Here is a 24,237-nt window from a genome sequence, read left to right as displayed (position 1 = left end):
ACAGCGTTTTAAGAAGATATAGCAAAGGTCCATACAGAGGTTTCCTGGTTGATTTAGGGAATCCAATTGGCTGTTTGATGCCCGTTGTGAGCGGATAATAGATACTTCTACAATTTCTAGCCCATATGTGCTTGCCTCCCTAGTCTGGGCCACATGGTCTTAATACACGGGTCTCGTTTAAGACCAGTAGGTAGCAGTGTGGTGAAACTAATCCGGGTGGACAGCACCTTGAGACATGTCTTTCCATGCTATTACCAGGTCGATGGCCAGTAGAAACTATGTCGCTGAGAAAGCCCACGGTTTCTTTTTCGTTTGCTATTTGCCATTAATGCTACCATTTCTGCCTGCCATCCTACACATCCGGTTAGAAAAGACTTGGATATCCATACCTGTGAGGTCCGTGGCCGCAGCTATCCAGGAGTGTGGCGATGGCATTGAGCAAAGATCCTGTCAGTACTTCTTATTTTCAAGGCTTGTCTTTCACCGTTGATGGATATCTGGTATCACAACCGGGCATGAGTTTTCGCGGTTACTACATGCCTCAATGGCTGTGCAGGCGGTTGATTGTTCCAGGGCATGTGGCTGACCCAGAGAGGGGGAGTATGAAGAACAAGCCGAGTCCAGCTGCGAGTGAATACCACAACATTCGTGCCAAGAGCGAGGAGAAACGCAAGGATATTCGGGATGAAAAATGGAAAAGCCAGTCGTTCTGCCATGCCTGAAATCTTGTGCTGGTGGTTAGCATCCACCTTAGGGCTGGGCTGGCGGCGTAGTTATTATCTGCATATAGGATTTCCGTCCGCTAAGATCAGGGTATACCTGTGCGCATACTACAGGCATTATCATGTTATCGGCCAGTAGTGTCCTACATGTTTCCATGTATAGTTTTATATACCATATTATCCCGTTTACAACGACATAAGACTTTACGGCCTGGGCGGGGTATAGGTGATGCTAAAATGCTTAGAAACGGCCCCTCCATGACTCTGACCCTTTACATTTATGGCGCCAGGTGTTTCTGTTGTAGCGCTAAGAGCTTGGGGTCCGTTCCGTCTGTCTGCATGCTGGCTGAACAGCCCGAGACCGTCCCACGCGCTTGTCTTCGAATATAGGGTTCATTCCACTATTCCTTGCAAGCAGTAGCGCGGAAGGCAGGCTACAAATACTCGCCTCCCTAAGCATTGAAGTGCAAGTATTGCTGCCTGACCCACCATGCCTTGCTGTTGCCGCGGCTATCGGTCTTTTAGGCTTAGTTGAATGTCAAAACAATCCCTGTCTCTGATATAGAAGGACTTTTCTATGTTCATGCGTTAGACAAACTTAGGGCTTGGTCTTTCTTTAATGCATACCAAAGCCAAGGATATGGTGTCCTGTACCCGTATCTACCACTACAAGCTATGGTAGTCAGGAGGATCACACCATCCAGGTGTAGACAGGAGCCTGAAAATAAGTAGTCGACGAACACCGAACATATACCTAATCAAAGGCCGCCCAAGTACAGGGCCAAGAGCTCAACAGCGTAAATCATCGCGGTCAATACAATGGACTATATTGAGCGACCGTGGATGTTTCCGCATAGAGTGACATGGAACAGTTCATCTTGGCCTGTGTTAGCCCATTATGAGACCAGTAACACTTCCCAGTGAAATGCCGAGTTTGTCTATCTCTGCCCAACTGGCGGTCCAGAAAAGAGGCAGGAATTCGCAGAAGCGACAGTCTAATATAATCTCATCATGATGCACAGCTCAGGAAGCCTTGTGCATTGCCTGATCTGCTGCTCTCGCTCACTTGGGGTGTTGTACCTTGGATGGTACTGCCCCAGGTGGAATCCCACTTCCATCAGCAGCTGAAATGTTAGTTTTATCAAATCGGCGAGATAACATCGCTAGGTGCCCTTTCTTTGAGGGAAGGTATGAATGTAATATGCCTTGATATCAAAACGGCCGCAGAGGCTCAGAGTCAACAGACCGTATGAGGGTTCATACGTGGCTGGACCTTGACGTCCTGAGTAATAAATCATTGAAGTATCCAGATACTCCAGCTCATCGGCGAAAACAATTTATATCATCTAACATGGAAGGCTTTTCTTGCAAAGCCCAACAGACGGCAACATCCAGTACGCTGGTCTTATATTTGATAGTTAGCACCCTAAATACATCAGCCATTTCCGGTGATTTCTGGCTGCAGAAGCTCCCAGATTACATCCACGACGCAAGCGAAGAACAGGAGCTCGCAGGATAACATGCGTACCTAGGTATGAGTTTCTCCAAAGCTTGAATAAAGTCTGACCTCACTGTAAGCATGAAATTCAAAGATCTACAGACTGCTTGCAACGCTGCTTTCCCAGGCTTATGTAGAAGAGGTGACCTTATCTACCCTGGACTTGACGCCAGAGTTGCCAACTACGGCGAGTCCCAACCATCCTTAGGCACATTTCATCGCGATATTATTCGTGACAGAGCACCCATGTCCAAGAGACATTCCATGTTTAATATTCACCAAGCTACTCGCCCCTATTTATCTTCATTTATTCTCGCCCTGCTGGTCCTTGTTTTACGGAAGCAATCTACAGGGCTGTCCGCAACTGCGCCATGGATTTGAGAGCCCTGAGGCTTGTTTGTGGCCAGAACCTTCCATCCACACTCTCCTTAACACCAGATCCACGTTGTGAAGAAGGCATCGGAAAGCAAGCCGACAATGCATGGATCCCATATCATATGTCTCTGGTCAAGACCAAGCCCTTTCCACGCAATAAAAAATGTAGGCCTACACTGGGCACCTCCAATTTTATCACCATCGTGGCGAAGGGTGTTTTGCTGTTGGATATCCGTGTCCGGAGCTAGGGAAATGTGGCAGATAACGCATAGGTACCTACATTCGCCTACAAGTCCAGTGTATTCCTCCACGGTGGATCTTTCAAAGATTACAAAGACAAGATATGAGGGTCTGTCGTTCCTCGATTGATAAGACCTGCCTAGTTAACCGTCGCCTTCACGGATGTCTCTATTCTAGCCCTGTTTCAGGGGCCGGGGGGCGCATTCTGTTCCAGGCACAGTCGCCCTGTGGCATGGGGTTGTGGACACCGACCTAGCTTTTGGTACATAATATGTACTGGCCTTGCTCTTTGTTGAGTCAATGAATGTCTGCTTGACAACTATGGTAGGTTATCTACGCCGGGATATGGTCTCGATTACCATACCCGGTGGAGTTCGTGTGGTCCTTTAATGATAGCAATCGCAGCGCATAGAGTTTTTCAGGTGGTAACCCGGTGCTTCGTACGAATTAAGTAGCTAGGTAAAGCTCGGAGCTAAACTCGTCATCGCTTCATGGTTCGCCCCTCTTAATAGAATCCTTGATGGAAGTTTGTGTTCAGCCAGCTCGTCATTTTGCAGCACTTGAGGCCCTGAAAATCACGCCCCATAAATCCAAAAGTGCCATGGTTTGGGCGATTAGATTAAGGGTTTGATGTGCATCCTGACCCGTGGACCTTAAGATATAACTGGCCATCGGCTACTATGATCCACCTCTTCCACGCCGCGGACGCGGTTAGCCAGATAAATATAGCACACCCTATGGTATGCTTCTGGCAAAGTTTTGAAGCTCAAATGCAACATGTCCGCCTAGCAACCAAGTGCCTGAAAACACAAAGGCAGATGCAGCATCGGCGCTTCTTTGGCGCTGCGAGCGTCGCCACTGCATTGGTTCCCCTCGCGTTGACGCTTTCATGTCTCTCCAATATAGGCTTGACTGTCCAAGCGATGTTGGGTAGTACTGTTTTTCAATGGTAGTATATTTACAGTATACGTAACGGGATCTCCAGCCTTTGTTCCTGATCTCCAACATGTGCCCGCAACCGCTCACAGTGATAGGGATACTGCAGGTCTCTTTTCCTGGTAATGTCCGTTGGCACCAACGCTGTTCACATTGCCACAGGGGTGGCTCAGCGTATTGGCGGATTGCACCGATCCTGGCTTTGCTTTTCCAGCCAACGATGGCCTTGGCAATCCACTGGCAACGTCGAGATAGTAGCATAGTAGCGTTCGCTCAACTCTTCAACAATATGCCTGGACTGTCCTCAACCTGGGGAACATATACTGTTGGCTTTCATGCGGGATTACATGGGGGGGGGGGTAGTCAGCTACCGTATGCCTGAACCATACCATACCGTAGTATTGTCATAGCAAGAGGGAAAGGGCATCTTCGAGGCTGGCCACAGCCACGCTCAACAACCATCCAAGCCCTTCGTATCCACCGTCCAGTGCTGTGATATTCAACACAGGTCTCTGACTACGGTTGGACATGGTTGCCTATAGATATAGCTTCGCCCTAGACACATAGGCAGCTAATGAAGGGCGAAAGAGTGCGATATAGGAAGAGCTGCGGTGAGGTTCATGCGCCCGGTAAACGTTGGAAGTCGTAACGGAACTTGACGTAATCGCATGTGGCGGATACCTTACACCGATCTCCACGGGGCATATCCATGGTATCCACGACGACGGCCTTCCAGACCTGTGCTGTCTACCGTTAGGTTGGTTGCTGTACCTAGATCCGTTATCAGACACCGCCAAAATTTGGTATGTCCTGGGATCAGCTCTGCTGTTCATCTAACTGGGTACTGCCGGATGGCGTCAGTTAAAACAGGTTTACCCTGATGGTACCATATCTATCCTGGAATGGTGCGACCTCAGGCGTCTTGTTGGTACTACCATACCTAATCTCTTCCCTCTCGCTCATCGAGTTCTCTGCATATCATCTATGCTTCAGTTTATGAGTTCGAGGCCTCGCATTGTAGCCAATACATACCCCGGTATCATTTCGTGGCGATCCAGACACAGGGCTAGGAAGTGTTCTTAATGGAGCATTGAAGCAGATACAGTGGCTGGATTCAAAGTAGGCTTCCGTCCCCAACATCCAAGGATGGATATCCCACCAACCCAACTTTATATCAACCAACTTTTGTCCTCTAACCCATATCCTCATCAAGGTCCTCACCATCCAATTCCTCAGAAACCCCCTTTCTTTCACCTTATGTAACCGACCATGGCCAAACGCACCAGACCCGAAAAACCGCACCAGCCACTAGACCAACTCCCGCTGCCAATCCGCGCAAATATCAAAAAATACGATCCCAACGCCTGCAACGCCGCCCTGAATGGCCTCTCCATCCCAGTGACACTAGGCTACGAGCTCATCCGCTTCTGCGTGGTCCGCGGGATTTGACGACACCATGGTTTCGGGACTGAACTCGGCAGTGTGTTGCCGGAGTTCCCGCGCGCTTTGAATGCGCGGGAGGTCATGAGCAATATCATTCCGAATATGAATGAGGCCGATGAGGTGCTGTATTGTATCTGGCATCCGGATGTCCCGACTCCAGCGACGTTGAGGGCGTTGGTAGCGCGGTATCCCGGGATGGTGTATCAAGCTGCGCGGGTTTGTGCGGTTGCGGGATATAGCGAGCTGTACAGGGAACTCGATGTCCTGCCTGAAGTTCATATAGCGGAAGTAGCAGCCCATGCGACCGTTGGAACGGGAAACAGAGGCTCCAAGGAAATCTGGCAGTCCATCATCTCCCAACCCCTCAAGTACGCCGTCATGAACGACTACGAGCGCACAATCAACACCACGAACCCTCGCCCCGCAAATCTGAACGGCGATCCAGCCGTCTACTCCAGCCTCAACACGGGCCGCAAACACCGGGATATCGGGGAGCTCGAGTCCTTCTACCAGGGATATCACAACCACTACCGCGGCCCCTCCTTCAACATCACCGAATACTGGAGCATCGACTCACACGACTACGACGCCCCAGCTGCCCCAGAGGGCTACTACCCACTGCTATACAGCCCGCTACCAACCGACCTGCCATCAATCAACAAGGACAAACTAATCCTAGTCGCCGCATACCACGGCGACATCGACCGGTACGTCCGACTATGTAGGCCCGTCCTGATCCCCGATGAATTCTTATGCATCGTCCGCGGGATCTACCTCAACCCGTTCTGGGCGAAGTGGTGGAGCACGCAAATTGCTGTCCACATTCCCAAAGACCAGAACCCGACGAACCCAATGAGGTCCCGGTTTACCGAGTGGGAGGAAACCCTACTCCAGCGGTCCATCAACGCCCGCCGCATCATGTCGGATGAGACTACCTGGGTCACGCAGGATACGCCGGGTGATCTCCTCCCCGCTAATATCTGGTACCATGGGCGGGCGTGCGCAGAGACGTATGAGAGGTTAGCCCGTATCAGGCCGGATATGCTGAGGCGGTGTCTGCGGGCTTGTATTGTTGCGGATTACCCGGAGACTTCGGATAGGCTGCTGCTGATGGGATCTGATGCGAAGCGCGGTGTTGAATCCGAAGCCGAGAGCGAGAAGCAGACTCGAGAACGAAAGCTCCGACGACTCGCCCAACTAGTCAGTCCGTCGTTGTGGTTAGAGGCCACGGCGTCATGGAACGAGCAGTACAAGCTGGACATTGCATCGGCCGTTTCAGGAAAATCAGAGGCGCTAGAACTAAATTTCAGAGATGTCTCGACCTCGCTGGGCCATATGACAGTGCGGGATCTGTATCTTCCCCGGCCGCAATGGGACTCTCGCTGGGTCGATAGGTTCGACCTCGTGCAGGTTGCGCCGGGGGGTGAATACGACGGCGTCAGCACTGAGATCCTGAGTTTGGACTTTGCTGTAATTGCGAGGGATGCGCTGGGTGTGGATCACACGGTTTGGAGGGATAAGGGGGATGCGCGTCTGGATATGCTTGAAGTTTATGAGTTCTTGGATTCATCTTCTTTATGAGTTCAGCGTCTGTATACCTACAGTATGGCTAAGGTCTAGGTCGCGGTCGTGAGCGAGCACTATGGAGAAGAGAAGATCAAGGCCATGATCTTGTTCTTTGGACGGCTTTCCTCTTCATTACTTTGGGGTTCAGGAGGGCGCGAAAGCGCTGGAGCACGTCGAAATTGAGCGCATGCTCCGTATGGTCGGGACGGCGGGCGATGTGGCGATGAGTGTGTCCCATATGATGTTGTCTTCGCGAAACAGAATGTCCGGATGCAGGCACCGGTGTTCGCGGCTCCGCTGGTAGCTTGGAGCGTTAAGTACGATTAGGATGCCTAAGCACTTTGGGATTGCGGCGAAGGCACCGAGGGAAATGCCGTTAGATTCTATTGGCGAGTCGGGCTCCGAGGTCGGGGGGTTGAGAAGCTGGTCAAGGCTTGTTTGTACCTAGGTTTGTAGGTAAGGATCAATAGAGCACGCTGAGTGAATAGGTAGAGTAGATGCAAGGCATTCCCCGCTCTCACAAAGCCATTTCTTAAACTTGGGAAGAAAAGAAGATCAATGTATTAATATATGTAATCTAAAGCCCATGCCATCTACCCGGATGATCGCGATCACTCCCCTCGCTCGCCTGGGAATGCGAATCCGACACGCTGACCTCGACCGTATGCGAGACATGCACCGACTTGTTCGGATCAACGCGTCCTCCTGTTCTGATGCCTGACGCCCCCTGCAGACTCGTCTGCGACTCCGACCGTCCGGGCTTCCCATTCCCATTCCCAGAGCTCTCCTGAATGCGTTCCCACGTCTTCATGGGGTGCGAGTTACTCCGACTCGCTTTCCTTGAATTGAATGTGCCCGAGCGATGCGCAGGATTTCCCGAATTCTCATACGAAGGTCCACTCGTCCCACCGGATCCAAAACCCAGCGACGTCTTTACCCTCCGCGGAAGCCCCGATTCCACAATCAACTTGCTCAGACAGGGGACACTAAAGATAAAGAACGCACAGGTCATCTCACCGCACGCCCAGAAGAGCAGCGGACCAATGAGGTACATTGTGTCCGTGGTATTCGCAAAGGCCACCGTATGCGCGAGGCGGAAGCAAGCAGCGACCGAAGCAAGAACACCAACGCCAAAGATAACGCTGACGCCCGCCTTCTTCTGCCAGTTCATCTGAAGATTCCAGATTATGCGCTGCGGGAGGAAACACATGATGATATCGCTGGCGACTTGGACGGATGCGGAGACGAGCATGACTTTAGGCAGGGAGTAGCATTTGGCGGGAAGGTAGAATAGCCAGATTGCGGAGTGTGGCCGGCATTGCATGTTCAGCAAAAGGATGCAGAGGATGCCCCAGAGGGATTGCAGGGTTATTACCGAGATGCATCCCCACCAGAAGACGTTGCGGGTGCGGTCGATGGGCACGAAGATGCGGATCCAGTCGAGCAGGATGGCGGTTTTGATGAGGGGGAGGACGGTCGAGTAGCAGCACCCGTAGACGAGGATCAACTATGGGAAGAGAGGGTTAGTGAGGCTGGGACAATAGAATGATGAGGGCGGTAGACGCACGTAGAGAGGTCGGATGAGGTCTTTGTTATGCAGGTTCCAGGTGTGCACGTAGTAGCCTGGTGTATCGATCAATGCGTATCCTGCGTATGCGGTTCCCCAGTAGGCGCCCTAGATCGAGGAATTAGATTAATAGTATGCAGGGACTGACAGGGATTATTAGTAGGGTGCATACGTAGGCGCCAATCATCAAGACTGCAGTCGTTAGCTCTTGTACTGTCGTGCTAGTTCGGGACGAAGTAAGAGTACTCACTCTCCTCAACTCGAATCTTCTTCTCAAGCCATCCCTTGGCAAACAGCCGCAGGAAAAGACAAATCGTCGTAACCGCAGAGCAAAAAGTCGTCACTACATACGCGAGATGATTCCCATTCGACGGATTCTCAAAATTCGGCGTCACCCCGTCCGGAGGCGCCAAAGCCGGCTGGGCAAGCAGCGTCGCCAGTGCATCCGGGGACAGCGACATGATGCCAACAACAGACCATCAAGAATCACGAAAGGAAGAATAAGATCCCGTGGCCCGTGGGCATACTGCTCATATACCATCCATCACAAAGCAGATGACAATACCCACTCGGCGAAAAGTCTTGATCGCCGTTACGGCAGATATGACAGCTCTTGAACCATGGCTCACAGCCGCCTCAGGGGGTGCCGTTATTGACCCGCTGTATCCACGGGGCTTGCTCTAGAGGCGTATGAAATTGGCCGGATGCATAAAATGGAGCAAGCTTTGCACCGGGCCAGTCATTCCGTTACTTCCGTGCATTGTGCCGTCTCCACAGTCTCAGGACCGAACCGTTCTGTGGCGGAAACCGCCCGTGGTGGAGCGCGCTACAGCTCAAACTAGATCCTGGCGTCGCATCGCCTCGCCTTATGGGGACCGCATACTCCATATGAACGGCGTTCGACGGTTCGGCGTTCGCTCGGTGGGCTAGTCTGCGCGGCAAGATGAAAATCTGATGCAGAGATTGTGCGAGGTCGGAAATGCAGATTTGTCAGTGACAGCTTCGTTTTGACACATTCGTTTTGGTATTTGTCAACTTTATGGCTCACGTCACATTGCGCGATTGGTAATCCAAGCTGAATTCGAAGAGGTACAAACAATTAAAGAGATTCAGCCCCAGCTGCCCCTGACTTGACATTATTGGAGACCTCGGGACATAAGCAAAGGGCCAAGAACTCATTCAACGCGAACTGCGCCTGGAGCGTCATGCCACGTGGTGGACTCCTCTGCGCCTCCTGCCTCTTTGGTCCCAGCGTCAGCTCTAGGAGGCCCGCCTGACTGGTTCTAGTTAGGCCCCCTGGCTGACGAAATAACAAAGCCGTTGCAGCCGTCAGCTCACGCCGCAGCAGACGAACGTAATTCCGACATGTAAGTCCGATTTAATAGTTGCTGGCCCCGCGGCGTTGGAGAGCTGTGACTCTCCAACTCCTCAATTGAATAGTTGCGACCGGACCGCAAGTTATGGCTATCAGTGAGTACCATGTTCCAAGCACTTGGTGGTATCTGTAGATGGACTATGCTCACACTCCCATTGAAATAGACGGCACACATACCGGCGACGATGCGCCGACTCGCGCGCACGAATATCCCCCGCGCGCAGACATGCGCAAGATGATGGACGAGCACCCTGTCCCATCTCTGCCGCTAGGACTAATCGACCCGTCGACCATGGCCGGAGACGCCGCAAAGACCCAAGCGCATACTGTTCTGGATCGACTCAACACCGCCCTGGCGACCAACGATGCGAAAACACTCGAGAGCTGCTTCTTTGCGGAGCAAGCATACTGGAAGGATTCGCTGGCGCTTACATGGCACCTGCGGACATTTAGCGGGCCGAGTACAGTTGCGGCGAGTCTGCTCGAGACTGCGAAGCTAAGACAGGTTGGCGCAATTGAGGTTGACGGCGAGGCCGTGTTTCTGCCGGCGACGCCTGTTCTGGTAAGAACTGAACCAAGCCCAATACTGGCTCCGAGACGATGGGGACCCGGAAGTGGCTGACTGCTTTTGTAGCAATACATTGACTGCCCTCTCCTCTTCCGAACGGCATCCCCTGCTGGCCTCTGCCGGGGGAAGATGCTTCTCTTGCCGGTTGTTGAAGGTGACGGCATGTTTTCCTGGAAAATCTGGATTTTCAGCACGAGGCTTGAGAGCTTAAACGTGCAGCCAGAGAGTGAGGAGCTCTTACGTGCCCCGAAGAGACCGCTCGATGGTCCAGATTCGCCGGACTTCAAAACAGACGTTCTTATCATTGGTGCTGGAAATGCGTAAGTCACAACCCTCAACGACAATCGCTTTACCTGGAAGTTGTACTTACTGAGACTTCCTAGCGCCGTCGCCCTCTCCGCACGCCTCAAAGCCATGGGCGTCGACAGCGTCATGGCAGAGCGGAACCCTCTCCCCGGCGACAACTGGGCTTTGCGATACGACTGCATGAAGTTCCATATCCCAACGGCGTTCTGTGATCTTCCGTATATGTGTAAGCTACGCACCCTACCTCCTCTTTTCTCCAACGACACAGGAAAAGGAAACTAACGGAAGGCAGGCTACGGCGAAGAACTCCAAACACCTCACCTTCTCAGCCGGCAAGATCTAGCAGACCAAGTTCGCCGATACGTCGAGACATTCGACCTGAACGCCATCTACTCCGCGCAGATCCATTGGACGAAGTACGACGAGAGCACGAAAACGTGGACGGTAACATTCAACACACCCTCTGGCCAGCGGCGCGCCATCTCGCGGCACCTCGTCCTCGCAACGGGAATCGGTTCGCAGAAGCCGAATATGCCAGTCATCGCAGATGCGCATCTGTACAAGGGTCTGAGCATGCACTCATCCGGGTTCAAGAACGGATCCCTCCTAAAACAGCAGGGCATCAAGACCGTCACAATCATCGGCTCCGCAAACACAGCCTTTGACGTGCTCGCCGACTGTCACGCTGCTGGGCTGGATGCAACCATGAACGTCCGTTCCCCCACCTACATCGTGCCCCTCGAATACGTCTGCCACCCAATGAGTCTTGGCGCGTATGACTCGGGTGTTGAGGCCAGTGATAATATGTTTCTCAGTTTGCCCGCTTATGTAGACGGGCAGTTGGCCCGCGGGCTTTTTGCTATGCTCGCAGCCAACGAGCCGGAGCGGTATACGGCTCTCAGGGACGCCGGGTTCCCAGCATTGGATAGTGCGGATCCGTCTTGCGCGCTTATGCACAACCTTCTCGAGCGCGCGGGTGGGCATTATGTTGATGTTGGCACGACGGACTTGATCGTCCAGAAGAAGGTTGGCCTCAAAGCGAACGTGGAGCCGGTCGGGTATACAGAAACGGGGCTGCGGTTCTCAGATGGGAGTGTGCTCGAAACTGATGCGATCGTTTGGTGTACGGGATTCGCGGACGGGGATGTGAGGGATACCGCGGCGGAGATTCTGGGCGGCGGTGCAAAGGCTGCTGCAAACGGGGTGGCAAATGGCGAGAAGAATCATATCCTGACTCCGGCTGACATTGCTGCGCGGTTAGATGGTACTTGGGGTGTTGATGCGGAGGGCGAGATCCGGGGAATGTGGAAGCGGCACGAAAATGCCGAGAATATCTGGGTGATGGGCGGTTATACGCAGCAGCACCGATGGCACTCGCGGACGCTGGCGCTGCAGATTAAGGCGGACCTGGAGGGGTTGTTGCCGGAGGCATATAGGCGTACTCCTGTGACAACATTGCCCAATGCACAGTTGTGATTTTCGTGTGATTTAATGTATATAAACGGGAGGAAATCGTCGGATAATTTGAGCAGCATCCATACTTGACTCTGAATAATGAAATCAGTGACCGTGTTCAAACTCGCGCTCGGCATCATACCAAAAACAAAGCTGAGAAGCGAGTTGCATGTATGATGAGTCCTTACATACCTAATTTTCCATGGGAGGCGCCCGTGAAGAAAGATATATAGAAGAAGCGGCTTAAAACTCAGATAGCCAAGGAGAAATATGCTCAAGCAGACGATGTCATGATGGTCAATCACAGATGCAAAGCTGCTTTGAGTTCCTCAACCACACCCCCACGAAGTACCTCCTCAAACGACATGTGGAGCCATGCGTCGTACATGATTTCGTTTGACGTTGCCCTGGCCTCCGGATCCCAAGCTAACATCTTCCGTATGAACTTGAGAAAAAGATCCTTCTCTTCGCCGGGAGGAATGGTGGTGACGAAATCTTCAAGCGATGTTTTCGGGATTTGTGCTTCCGACAGTGTCCAATTTCCTGTTGAAAAATAAGCTGGGTGAGCGCTTCGTTTCGCTATGGCCGTTCCCGGGTGCCCAAAACACTGACCATTTTCGTCAAAAAAAACCGAACGCAGAGGGCTCTTCTCGAGCATGTGCATAGGGGGCGGCCCAAGGTAGACGATGTAATGTGCCAGCGCCAAGGGAAGAACGTATTGGTTGTGGTCATGGTCAATTGGATCGAAGAGATTTCTCCCTTCAAGGAGCTCTAGTGTCTGGTTTGCCAACGGGTCATCAACCGCCACCATGCTAGACCCTTCATGCTCTTAGATGACTTACCATAACACCAACAGACCACATATCAACCTGGAAAATCCAGGGAATCTGCAGAAGAACCTCGAGGGCCCGATAAAGATCTGGCATAATCCAGTCCTGGTTGATGCGGCCGTCCGTGTCGTCGTCTCGCATTGAGCCGAGGTCTGTGAGTATAGGGATGCCAACGCCTATGTCTATGGAAGGATGTCGAGATGGGTAGACGGGCACGCCGAGCTCGCTGATAATTGGAATGCTAGGGTTTGCTGATTCCTGCGCCCCGATGCCCTTAAAGCTACTGTCATCTCCATCGGCAATTTCAATAAGCACGTTGATGGGTGAGATATCTGTGGTACTATTAGCATTGGCCTGGTAGCCATTTCTCAGTGTCGGACATGTGTGGATAAGATGACAGGCCATTTGCAGCCAGTTGATAGAAAAGAATAGCCGGTGCATCAACGATCTGAATATGATTCTTGGTACCCTTGCGTTTGGAAACGCCAGTTGAAGGGTGCGCAGGCTGGGCCCGTTGGGGTTTCGATACAATGCAATAATGACTTCCACCAGAAGAGCCCTGAAGCTGGAAGATGTCGCAGGCTAGACGAGTGAAACATAAGCCAGGGTGGTCGTCGCCTTTGGCCAACGCCTTCATGCGTCGGAGCATGGTGACTTCATTCAATACTGGCGATATCTTATCGTCGTTGTCTCTCTGCTCGATGGAAACTTTGACGGACGAATACTGGTTGGTTCTATATGCTTCAGTCAGCGAAAAGCTCCCATTGCAAACAGGATATGGTGCTCTAACCTCTCGTCCCGAGCAAGCCACACGGTGGAGTAGGCACCGTAACCGAGCTTGGCGATGATTCGATTGGTCATTCAGGGTGTCACCGATACGGACTGGGTATTAGCGTTTCTTGTGGTAGAAGGGTAGTGTTTGCTCTTCGATACTTGGACGGTCACCCATTGTGCTGGAGCGTCGGCTGGATAATAGGGAAAGAGAGAGGCGAGCTGAGCTCAGCCGTAGGGGAATAAAAGACCACCGAGCCGTAGACAACCTCATTTCGAAGCTGAATAGTAACGGAGCGATGGCAGTAACAGATAGGATACGGCGAAGGTACTTGGACGTCCGGAGGAAATGTCGCTCCGGACCCCGGAAGATGAACAATAATCAACGATCCGGAGCTATTTATTTTCAGAACCATTGATGGCATCAGGTTGTTTTGAATACCCAAGTCGAGGAACGATCCGCCGCTGCTGCTTCTCGGGGTAACGTATCTATCAGGCGATCCGCCCACCCCTAGCGTTCCGCCCACCCCCTTAAAAATATCGACGCTACGCGAACTTGAAGTTATCCCCAATAACGCAATTTTCTAAACTAGGAAATAATTTAAATATAACTAGAAAGCAGGTATTTAGTTTTATTATGCCCTGAAGTATTACAGTTAGAACAGGTTAGGGGACGTTGTCTTGGCGTAGTTAAAGATTTTGGAGCACCATCTTTAAGAGGGGGGTTTAAAGTATTTAAAACCTTATTTCTTTACATAATAAAATCTCTTGTTTCTTGCACTAAGAGGCCTTTATTAGGAGTTATTTACCTTCAAGATCTTTATTTTTTAAGCCTCTTATTCGCGCTTTTAAGACGGAGAAGGTAGTTTTCTCGAGCCAGGAACTCCTTATTATATAATATAACTTTAAAGCCCTTTTATAGTTAAGCAAGCTTAGCTATTATATCTGTAACAAGCACTTTAAATACCTTCTAGATAAAGTTTTAAAGCAATAAAGTCTTGCACTGCAGCTGTCAAACTATATAAGGTGCAGTAAATATAAAGGAGGCCTGAGAACTCCGAGGCCTTGAGGGGGGGGGGGGGGGGTGTCGGGGTGGATAGCCTAATATTAAGCTTGCTAAGAACCTAAGTAGGAAGCCAGGGATTAATTCCTGCAGCCTTAAAGCTGCTCTTAATATTCTTCTTGTTAAAGACTGTATAATACGCTCGGGGATAGTTATCCAAGAAGTCAAACTTGTTGACATGGTGTTTACTAAGTTAGGATTTTAATTTAATAAGGCCTTTATACGCGCGCTTTAAGGGTCTAAAATAACTAATATCCAGTGGCTGCAAGAGGTAAGATAAATGCAAAGGCATATAAAGCGGCACTATATTATTTTCCTTGTAGACCTTGTTAAACTAAGGCGTGAGATGACTTCCATGTCCATCTAGAATAAGCAGTTAATATACACTAACTATATAAGGTGTAGTTGCAGGAATAAAATAGTTTTAAAGCCAGCAAAGGCCTATCTTGTCTGTTATTTATTTATTCTTGCTAACCTTAATATGCCAGTCTCCAGGAATCCGCTCCTCTGCGAACCATTTCTTTATATAGACCGTGCCTTTAAAAATAATCGTGGAGGGGATAGCCCATCCTCTGGTATTAATATATTTAATTATAGTCACTCATTCTTGGTATAAGGTCCTTGGCCTTAGAAGGGGTTAGCGAATAGTGTGAAAGGGTGTAATACACCTAAAAGGATAAGAATAAAAGGGTTTAAAAGCCTTTTTCCAGAAACTGGCTTTATTATAAAATTAATGCTAAGGATTAAAACTCTTCCCTTGCGGAGGACAGGTATCCTCTGTGCGCGCTAAGTTAGCATGGGTGCTAACTTAGCCTATCCACGGAGGATCCTCCGCGGATATCTTTAAGTTCTTATAAAAGGGCTATGTATAATATTATAGGCCTTATAACTATCCCCCTTTTTTATGGCCTTGGTCCCTTAAGGCCCATATCCTTGCAGTTTCTATAACTAGCTTAGATATCCTAAAGCACCCTTAAAAAACCTCCGCGGCAGCCTAAAAAAATCCTTTATAAGGGAAAAAATTCTTACTACATAATAAAAAAAGGTATACTTCCCTATATACTACTGCCCTTGTAACTCTTTATACACGGCCTTAAAAGCTCTTCCTAATTATATTAAGTTCTTATAGGTACCCTTCCCTAGAGCGTCAGGCCTTGCCCTGCAAGATTATTTATTTTTTTATATATTAAGATTCCTCGCAGATTACAAACATGTATTATTATTACAGGTGCCTTAATATATCTAACCATTTTTATGTACTCCCTTGCACCTTAAGTGTAATACTTCCGCGAGCATGGTCTCCGCAGGATAAAGGCTATTTTAATACTATAAACCTTATAAAAATTTATTAGGTGTCCTGTACTTCTAGCCCCCCTCTTACTTTATGTATTATTTAGGAAGTTTAGCAAGAAGGTTAAAAAAATATAACTCTTATAATAGCACCTGCTAGCTACACTTATTATTGCCTGCAGGAGAAGTGTTATTCCGGGTTATTTCTTTTATATTAGTTTTTAATACTAAAATACCCTCTTATTCTCTCCCTTCTCTTTTTCTTCTTCCTCTTTAATAACACACTTTAAGAACTCCGTGAGTATGGCTATTTCTTCGCGGATCCTTTATTATTATTTATCCCATGTTATCTTTAGGTTATTTTTAAAAGGTCCTCCTGGTTCTTAGCCCTTTTATAGCCATGGCTTGTAAGGTCTTCCAGGTGTTTATAAGTAACATGCTTTAGTATCTTTACCCTTATATCTCTCTTGCCTCTTATTATATATTCTTTATTTTAAAATTACTGCATAAGGTTCTCCTGGCTCTTAGCCACTTATTAGCTTTAGTAAGTAAGATCTTATAAGTGCTCTTAAATAACATACTCTAGCACTGCACTTTTTTACTTTATTTTTATAGCCCTTGCAAGCAGGTAATTACTAACTTATATATAAATTTTTAAGCTATTAAAAATGCCTCCTGCCACCACCGCTCCCCTGTTCCCGGCCTTTCTTATACCCCCGCCCGCGGCCGCTCGCGGCCTTAATCTTTGGGCTGGCCTGGGTGCCAATAACCAGCAGCGTCTTAACCTCTGGCTAAATCTAATAAATACCCTTCCTCCTTGCATAGTTACCCGGGGAAATATAATTATAATACTATTTAATATTATTACTGTCAGGGAACGCGGCCAGCGCGGACTAATAACAGCCAATAGATCTGCCTGACCAATGCGGAGTGATTGGTGGTCACACCAAGAACCAGAAGAATAAGATATTCCGCCCGATCATATCAGAGAATATGATGCTAAGCTATAAAAGGACTATAATTATATCCAGTAATATAAAGCTATAAAGCAGGTGCTTTAATAAGATATAATAAATTTATATTAGGTGCTTTATAGGGATTTAATTTAGTTATATATTTAAAAAACTATTTTTATAATGTTAAATAGTTTTAGTTACTATTTATTATCTTTAAAAACTAAGCTACCCTACCTTTTAGTTTTTATTTAATCTTTTATATAAGCTCTTTAACCTTAAGACTTGTACCTTTTACTCTTGCGCATAAAATATCCTTAAATCCTACTAGTTTAAGATAGATTAACAGGCTTTATTTAATAATAATAAACCTTTAGCACAAGAGATTTAAAGATATCTATTATTATTATAAAAAGTTAAACTTCTTAGGCATAGCAGGCTACTATAGCCTGCCCTATCCTTACTTAGGAGCTAGAGTATATAAAAAAAGTAATTACTATGTTAGTAAATAAGATTAGTAAATTAAAAAGCTTTAAAAAAATTAAGGTTAATAAAGTAAAATTATTTAAAGGTAAGTAATTTTCCTTGTAAAATTATTTAACCTTAATAAATATGCACTTGCATATTAATAACCTTGGAAATACTAATAAGCATAACAAAGTTATATTTACAGGAATATACCTTAAGGGACCTGTATTTAATTAGTTTAAGCTATATATATAAAATTATTAAATAAACAAGTTAAAAGACCAGAAGCTAATAACCAAGAAAATCTTTAAAAATTATAAAAAGTTTAAGATATAAATTTTTAAAGTATTTAGTAATCTAAACCTTAAATAAACTGCTTAAGGCAAGATTAAAGCTTTATACTAAGACAAGTTAACTATTAGTAAATATACTATAAAATTCCACTAAATAGCCTTAAACTTAACCTGGAATAAATTAGCTCTTATAGCAAAATACTATAAAAAACTTAGGAATAAGATAAAGGACTAGTTAGCTTTAATTAATAACTAATTAAATACTTTTAATAAGCTTATTAAAATAGTATCACGGATTAAGATGTACTAAAACAAGTAATAGTTTAACAAGCAGCGCACCCACATGCACTAAGCAAGAAGAAGTAAGTAAAACCTATAATAAAATAAGAATAAAAATATAAAAATAAATACTGCTATTACCACTAGAGAACAGAAGGATGGCAAGGAAAAAAAGTAGTTTAAAAAAAAACACTTTAAATATAAAAAAATTAAATATATTAAGAAATACTATTAAGTAAAGCGCTAAAATCATAAACTAGCCACCTATAATTTATAAATATATACTGCCTATGTAATAACTAAACCCGATTTCCTGGATATCACAAAGAAAAATATCCTTAAAAATATTATAAAGTAACAGAAGGAATTAATATAATTTATAAATAAATTAACTAAATAAATTAGCTAAGTATAAAAGAAAGTCCAGCAAAATATAAAAGACCTTAAGAAAATTAATAAATAAATAAATAAGTATATTAATATTAATACACAAGAACTTAAAATTAAAAAAAATAAGAAGGTTAATATTATTACTAACAAGTTAAAAGAATAAGCAGGACACTGCACAAGTCTTAAAAAAAGGCTAAGTATAATATTAAGTAAATATAAATTATTTAAAAACAAGCCTTTTTATAAATAAAAAAAAGATTACTTAAAAGCAAGTAATAAGATCCCTTTAAATTTAAAAAAAGAATTTTATATATTTTTAATAATTTTAATTAGCAATAAAATAGTTATAACTTGCTATAAGACTTAAGAAATATAAATATAAACCCTGTTTAATAATAATATTAAAGCAGATAAATCTTATAGCTGCAAACTAGTATAAGTAGTTTACTAAAAAGAATTTAACTAAACATGACAAGATTATATATTAAACTATAATAAGTATAAAAGTTAGATATTCTTGGAATGCCCTGCTTACAGGCAAGTTAATATTAAATTTACAAAAAAATATAAGCAAGTATTAAATAAATAAGGAATAAGCCTTTATAATAAAGTCTTAGGTTATATAAAAGATTACTCTTGCAAACACTATCCCAAGCTAAGCAAGAAGGTATACCAAGATATTAATTAAATAAAATATTATAATAATAAGTGTTTATAATACTAAAAAACTAAGAAATTAAATTACTAGAATCCACAAGTACTAAAAATCCTTACATGACTAAATTATAACTGCCCTTTAAGCAATAATAACTATTATTACGTGAAGACAAAAGCAGGACACCTAAATCATGTAAAACTTTATTACTATAATTATAATATTTTAAATTATATATTCCACCACACGAAAACAGGCTAGTTCTAACCAACAAGATAGGCTAAAGCATAATAATAATATTACTATTAGTATTAAAAAAATATTACGCTCTTTATAATTATAAATAAAGTATTAATTATTATTATAGCATAATTAAATAAAAGGCATGTAAAAATCCTACTAAACTTAGGGTGCTTTAAGCAGTTTATTAGTAAAGAATTTATTAAAACACACTAGTTAGTAATTAAGCTTACAGGGAAATATTAAAAAATTTTTAAATTTAAAAAAAAGCTAATTTACTAAGGACCTAAGCTTTTAACTAACAGCATACTAATAAAAAATAGTAAATATATTAAGAATATTATATTTAAAGTTATGCTAACCACACCTTAAGAATTCTATAATATAGTTATTAGGATAATATAATTTATTTAATAAAACCTGGATATTAATTAAATAACTAGAGAAGTGCTAGTTAATAATACTTAGTTAAATATAAATAAAAAATATTAGTAAATAATATAAATTTAAGTTACTAAAAAAGTATTAGGGAAAGCTCTGGAAAAGCAAGATAAAGATAAGTAGTAAAAGGTAATATATAACTTAAGATTAGTAAAAAGTAAAATATAATAAGGGACTATATAACTAAAGCTAAGAAAAGAATATAAAAAAAAACTCGCGGAAGTGCTTAAAAACTTTTAAAGAAATACTATAAATATATTAAATTATTTATAAAACCTAACTACTAATTACTAAAGCATAATAGCTGTTTTAAAGCTATAATATCCTTAATACCTGGAGAAAAGTTACCGCAGGTACAGTAATACTAAAAATTGCCGGTAGAATTATAAGTAAAAACAGAGTTTATTTATAAATTTAAAAAGGCAGGATATATCTATAAGTTAAAATTATATATATCCTCGCGACCTATAATAGTGCCAAAAAAAGATAAAAAAGGTGCATGGGTAAAAAATAAATAATTAATTATTAATTACCGCCTCCTAAATAAAGTAATAATTAATAACACTAACCAAGCACTATATATAGGGTAAAAAAAAGACCTCTTATAAGAAGCCATGATCCTAATAATTTTTAATATTTAATAAGATTACTATAACTTATAAATACATGCTAAAGATATTTATAAGACAGTGTTCCTTATAAATATAAAATTATATAAATAAGTTATTATACCTATAGGATTAAAGTAACTACTAGCTAAATTTACTAGGTATATAACTTATATATTAAGGGAGTTTATAAATAAGATTATTACTATTTACTTTAATAATATTATAGTCTTTTTAAGGGTTAAAAAGAAGCATGACACCTATATAAAAGAAGTTATATAAAAATTAATAAATACAGGACTTATAATAAGCATTAAAAAATATAAATTTAATATAAACAAGATTAAATACCTGGGTATGTAATATACACTAAAGGGATAAAAAATTAAGAAAAAAATAGTAAAAGAAATCCTAAATTACCTAATACTAATAAATAAGAAAGAAGTTAAAGAATTTCTAAAACTTTTAAAATATATATAAGAATACTTATTTACCTACACGCGTGACACACGCCCACTTACCAGACTATTACAAGATAATAAACCCTTTAAATAGGGATAGAAACAGGAAAAAGTAGTACAGGATATTAAAAAAAAAGTTAAAAAAGTGCCTATACTATAGCCTTATAACCCAGAATTATAATATTATATAAAAATAAATATATCTAGAGGAGCCATAGGGATGGTTTTTAAATAAATAAATAAAAATAAGAAGTTATAACTAGTCACATTCTTTTTATAATAAATAATAAATACTAAACAAAGGTATAACACTCATAATTAAGAAGTATTAGTAATTATAAAAGGATTTAAAAAATAAAGATATTACCTCCAAGGAGTAAAGCACGAAGTTATTATTTAAATTAACTATAAGAACTTAACATACTTTATAATAATAAAAAAACTTAATAAATAATAAATTAAATAGGCTTAGTAACTATTATAATATAACTTTTAAGTTAAGTATATTAATAGGAAAAAGAATATTACTATAAATATACTAAGTAAAAGGCCTAACTACATAGTTAAAGTTAAGAACCCTAAGATAAATATTTTTTATAAAAATAAAGATATTCTTAAATTTAACCAGGATGCTAAGCTAGCTGCTGTATATATAATTAATAATTATAAGTTTATAGTATAGCTTAAAAAAAAATAATAAAATAATAAATAACTTTAAGCATGGAACTAGGGAGCCTATTATAAAAAAAAGAATAATAAACTACTTCTCTAAAATAAATTAATTATGGTACCTTAAAGTATGGTTTAGGAAGTAATTAAATTATATTATAACCTATTATTAAAAGGACACCAAGGAATTAAGAAAATAATAAAAGAAATTTAACAAGCATACTTCTTTCCAAGAATATATTAACAGGTTTAAGACTATATTATAAAATATAATAAATATAATTAAAATAAGCTATTTTAATACTAGCTATATAGGAAAATATAAATACTAGATATTCCTGTAAGACCTTAAAAAAGTATTACTATTAATTTTATTACAGGGCTACTGCTATTTAAAAATTTTATTACAGGACTTACCTATATTAATATAGTTACTATTATATGCAAGCTTATAAAGTATATAATTATTAGGCTAGTTATAAAGAATCTTATTATAAAGAAACTAGCACTACTAATACTGCAAGAAGTATTTATTTAAACTAGACTACTAAAAAAATTTATATTTAATAAAGACAAGCTATTCACATTTAAGTTTTAGGAAATAATTATAAAAGCATGCAAAATAAGTTAAGACATGTTAACCGCGAACTATTAGTAAATAAATAGATAAATAAAAAGAATAATATAGTTAATTAAATAATACTTATAATATTACCTTAACTAAAACCAAGATAATTAGGTTAAAATACTGCTAATAGCATAGTTTACTATTAATAATATAAAAAATGCCATGATAAATATTTTGCCTTATTATGCAAACTTAGGAAGAAACCTAAGAATAATATAAATATTATTACTAGCTAAAGAAAGATTAAAATTAGCCTTAATATAAGTTAAGCACTTAAGTATATTATATAAATTACTTATATAAGATATTAGGTGGGCTAAAAAAAGAATAAAATTTTATTATAATAAGAAGTATAAGAACATGCCACTTTTAAGAAAAGGAAAAAGAGTTTACCTTTTATAATAAATAATAAAAAAGAAAAATTTTAATATTAAGAGTAAATAACCAAGTAATAAACTTAATATAGTGAAATATAGGCTATTTAAAATTAAAAAGAAACTTATTAATAATAACTATTACTTATTATTACTGGTATAAATATAAGTATACCCAGTGTTTTATATCTTATTACTTAAATTAACACTAAATCTAGAAAATAACCATGATAAGGTAACCAATATTAATAAAAAATATAAAGTTAAAAGAATTTTAGACTAATAAATATATAAGGATTAAATTTAATACTTTATTTACTAAAAGGGTTACTTACCAGAGAATAATTTATAAAAATTAGTTAGGTATTTTAATTACCTTAAAAAGATTTAGGAATTTTAGCAAGGAAATAGTTAAAAAAAAAGTTATTAAATAAAGGCATAAAAAAAGCCTTTACAGCATAAATATTATTAAGAAAATCTTATATAAAAAAGCTCCTGCCGCTTATTATAGTAACTAAATAACTTTATTTTAATACCCCTTTAATTTTCTTTTATTTCCGCTTCTTCTTCTTAAGCTTTTCAAGCTTATTTATTTCCTTTATTTTATAAGAAATAAAGTTGCCAGCATGTTAGTTAAAAAGCTGTTTTTATTTTTAAAAATAATAGGATTTTATAAGTAAAAGCTTTATTTATTTTTAAATTTTAAATTTTTTTAACTAAAGCTCTTGTTGCGCCTGCATAAGATATTTTTATTTTATATTTAAGAAAGAAGGTTTTATGTTAATATACTTTTAATATAATCTTATATACTTATTATAGCAACTTAAATTTTTAAATTTAATATAAGATTTATTTAACTATAAATATTAAATATAAGGTATTATTATTATAAAACTATACTTTTTAATTTAATACTTAAGGTTATACTTTTAGATACCTAAGCTAGAAGCTATTATAATAAGTTAGTAACTAAATAATATAAAAAAAAGATAAGTAATAAAATAAAAACTTACCTATAAGGCGCTGTATTACTTAAAGAATTTTTAGGGATAAAGAACCTAAGAAAAAGGGATTATTAGGGAACATAACCAGCACAGACTAATAATAGCTAATAAATCTGCCTAATTAATATAAAGTAATTAGTGGTTATATTAAGAACTAGAAAAATAAAATATTCTGCCTAATTATATTAAAGGATATAATACTAAGCTATAAAGGGACTATAATTATATCTAGTAATATAAAGTTATAAAGCGGGTGCTTTAATAAAATATAATAAATTTATATTAGGTGCTTTATAAGGATTTAATTTAGTTATATATTTAAAAAATTATTTTTATAATATTAGATAGTTTTAATTATTATTTATTATCTTTAAAAACTAAGCTACCCTACCTTTTAGTTTTTATTTAGTCTTTTGTATAAGCTCTTTAACCTTAAGACTTGTACCTTTTACTCTTGCGCACAGAATATCCTTAAATCCCACTGGTTTAAGACGGATTGGCAGGCTTTATCTGACAACAGCATCCTTCCCTTCCGAACTAATACCTAATTATTCTCCACGAAAATTGCTATTATACGCGTATGCCTTATGGGCACAGGGAATGGAGCCTATTATCCCTACAGGAGAAGGCTTTGCGGGCGAATTAATTAGTAACCATCCACCAGAACTTAAGCCCGCAGTGCCTGACCAGACTACCTAGTCTCATGTAAAAAATAAGGAGTTAAGCAGTATAAGTAATTATTACACTTCTTGCCAATCCCCCCAGAGAT

At 41.4% G+C, this 24,237-nt stretch overlaps 4 protein-coding genes across 4 annotated transcripts; 2 read left to right on the top strand and 2 right to left on the bottom strand.

Annotated features, from left to right (window-relative positions):
* Positions 1-5,040: 5,040 nt before the first annotated feature.
* Positions 5,041-6,795, top strand: BDW74DRAFT_189697 (uncharacterized protein; the record flags this gene model as incomplete). Its single annotated transcript, XM_073732037.1, has 2 exons — positions 5,041-5,205; positions 5,266-6,795. The coding sequence occupies 2 exons, from the start codon at positions 5,041-5,043 to the stop codon at positions 6,793-6,795; spliced, it is 1,695 nt and encodes a 564-aa protein (XP_073585870.1).
* A 499-nt stretch (positions 6,796-7,294) lies between these two features.
* Positions 7,295-9,344, bottom strand: BDW74DRAFT_148658 (uncharacterized protein). Its single transcript, XM_073723746.1, has 4 exons — positions 8,598-9,344; positions 8,520-8,539; positions 8,348-8,455; positions 7,295-8,287 (listed from the first exon to the last, which is right to left on the bottom strand). The coding sequence occupies exons 1-4, from the start codon at positions 8,806-8,808 to the stop codon at positions 7,358-7,360; spliced, it is 1,269 nt and encodes a 422-aa protein (XP_073585869.1). The 5' UTR covers positions 8,809-9,344; the 3' UTR covers positions 7,295-7,357.
* A 22-nt stretch (positions 9,345-9,366) lies between these two features.
* On the top strand, positions 9,367-12,148 carry BDW74DRAFT_148655 (uncharacterized protein). Its single transcript, XM_073723745.1, has 5 exons — positions 9,367-9,817; positions 9,887-10,284; positions 10,357-10,610; positions 10,674-10,822; positions 10,889-12,148. Exons 1-5 carry the CDS (start codon positions 9,808-9,810, stop codon positions 12,070-12,072), a joined length of 1,995 nt encoding a protein of 664 aa, XP_073585868.1. The 5' UTR covers positions 9,367-9,807; the 3' UTR covers positions 12,073-12,148.
* Positions 12,149-12,156: 8 nt separating this feature from the next.
* Positions 12,157-13,742, bottom strand: BDW74DRAFT_189696 (kinase-like domain-containing protein; the record flags this gene model as incomplete). Its single annotated transcript, XM_073732036.1, has 6 exons — positions 12,157-12,204; positions 12,404-12,594; positions 12,664-12,829; positions 12,894-13,213; positions 13,350-13,615; positions 13,672-13,742. 6 exons carry the CDS (start codon positions 13,740-13,742, stop codon positions 12,157-12,159), a joined length of 1,062 nt encoding a protein of 353 aa, XP_073585867.1.
* Positions 13,743-24,237: the final 10,495 nt, after the last annotated feature.

This window comes from Aspergillus multicolor (assembly GCF_047715735.1).
Source record: "Aspergillus multicolor strain CBS 133.54 unplaced genomic scaffold BDW74scaffold_6, whole genome shotgun sequence".
NCBI lineage: Eukaryota > Fungi > Ascomycota > Eurotiomycetes > Eurotiales > Aspergillaceae > Aspergillus > Aspergillus multicolor.
The sequence above is the reverse complement of the archived record's forward strand: the minus strand, read 5'-3'. Positions and strand labels throughout refer to the sequence as shown.

Bases quoted from the DNA above. Each gene is read 5' to 3' on its own strand.
- BDW74DRAFT_148658 (XM_073723746.1), bottom strand. From the start codon at position 8,808: ATGTCGCTGTCCCCGGATGCACTGGCGACGCTGCTTGCCCAGCCGGCT. The intron at 8,540-8,597 runs GTGAGTACTCTT...TAACGACTGCAG, and splicing joins GAAGATTCGAGTTGAGGAGA to TCTTGATGATTGGCGCCTAC. The intron at 8,288-8,347 runs GTGCGTCTACCG...CTCTTCCCATAG, and splicing joins ACCTCATCCGACCTCTCTAC to TTGATCCTCGTCTACGGGTG.
- BDW74DRAFT_148655 (XM_073723745.1), top strand. The intron at 10,285-10,356 runs GTAAGAACTGAA...CTGCTTTTGTAG, and splicing joins TGCCGGCGACGCCTGTTCTG to CAATACATTGACTGCCCTCT. The intron at 10,611-10,673 runs GTAAGTCACAAC...GAGACTTCCTAG, and splicing joins ATCATTGGTGCTGGAAATGC to CGCCGTCGCCCTCTCCGCAC.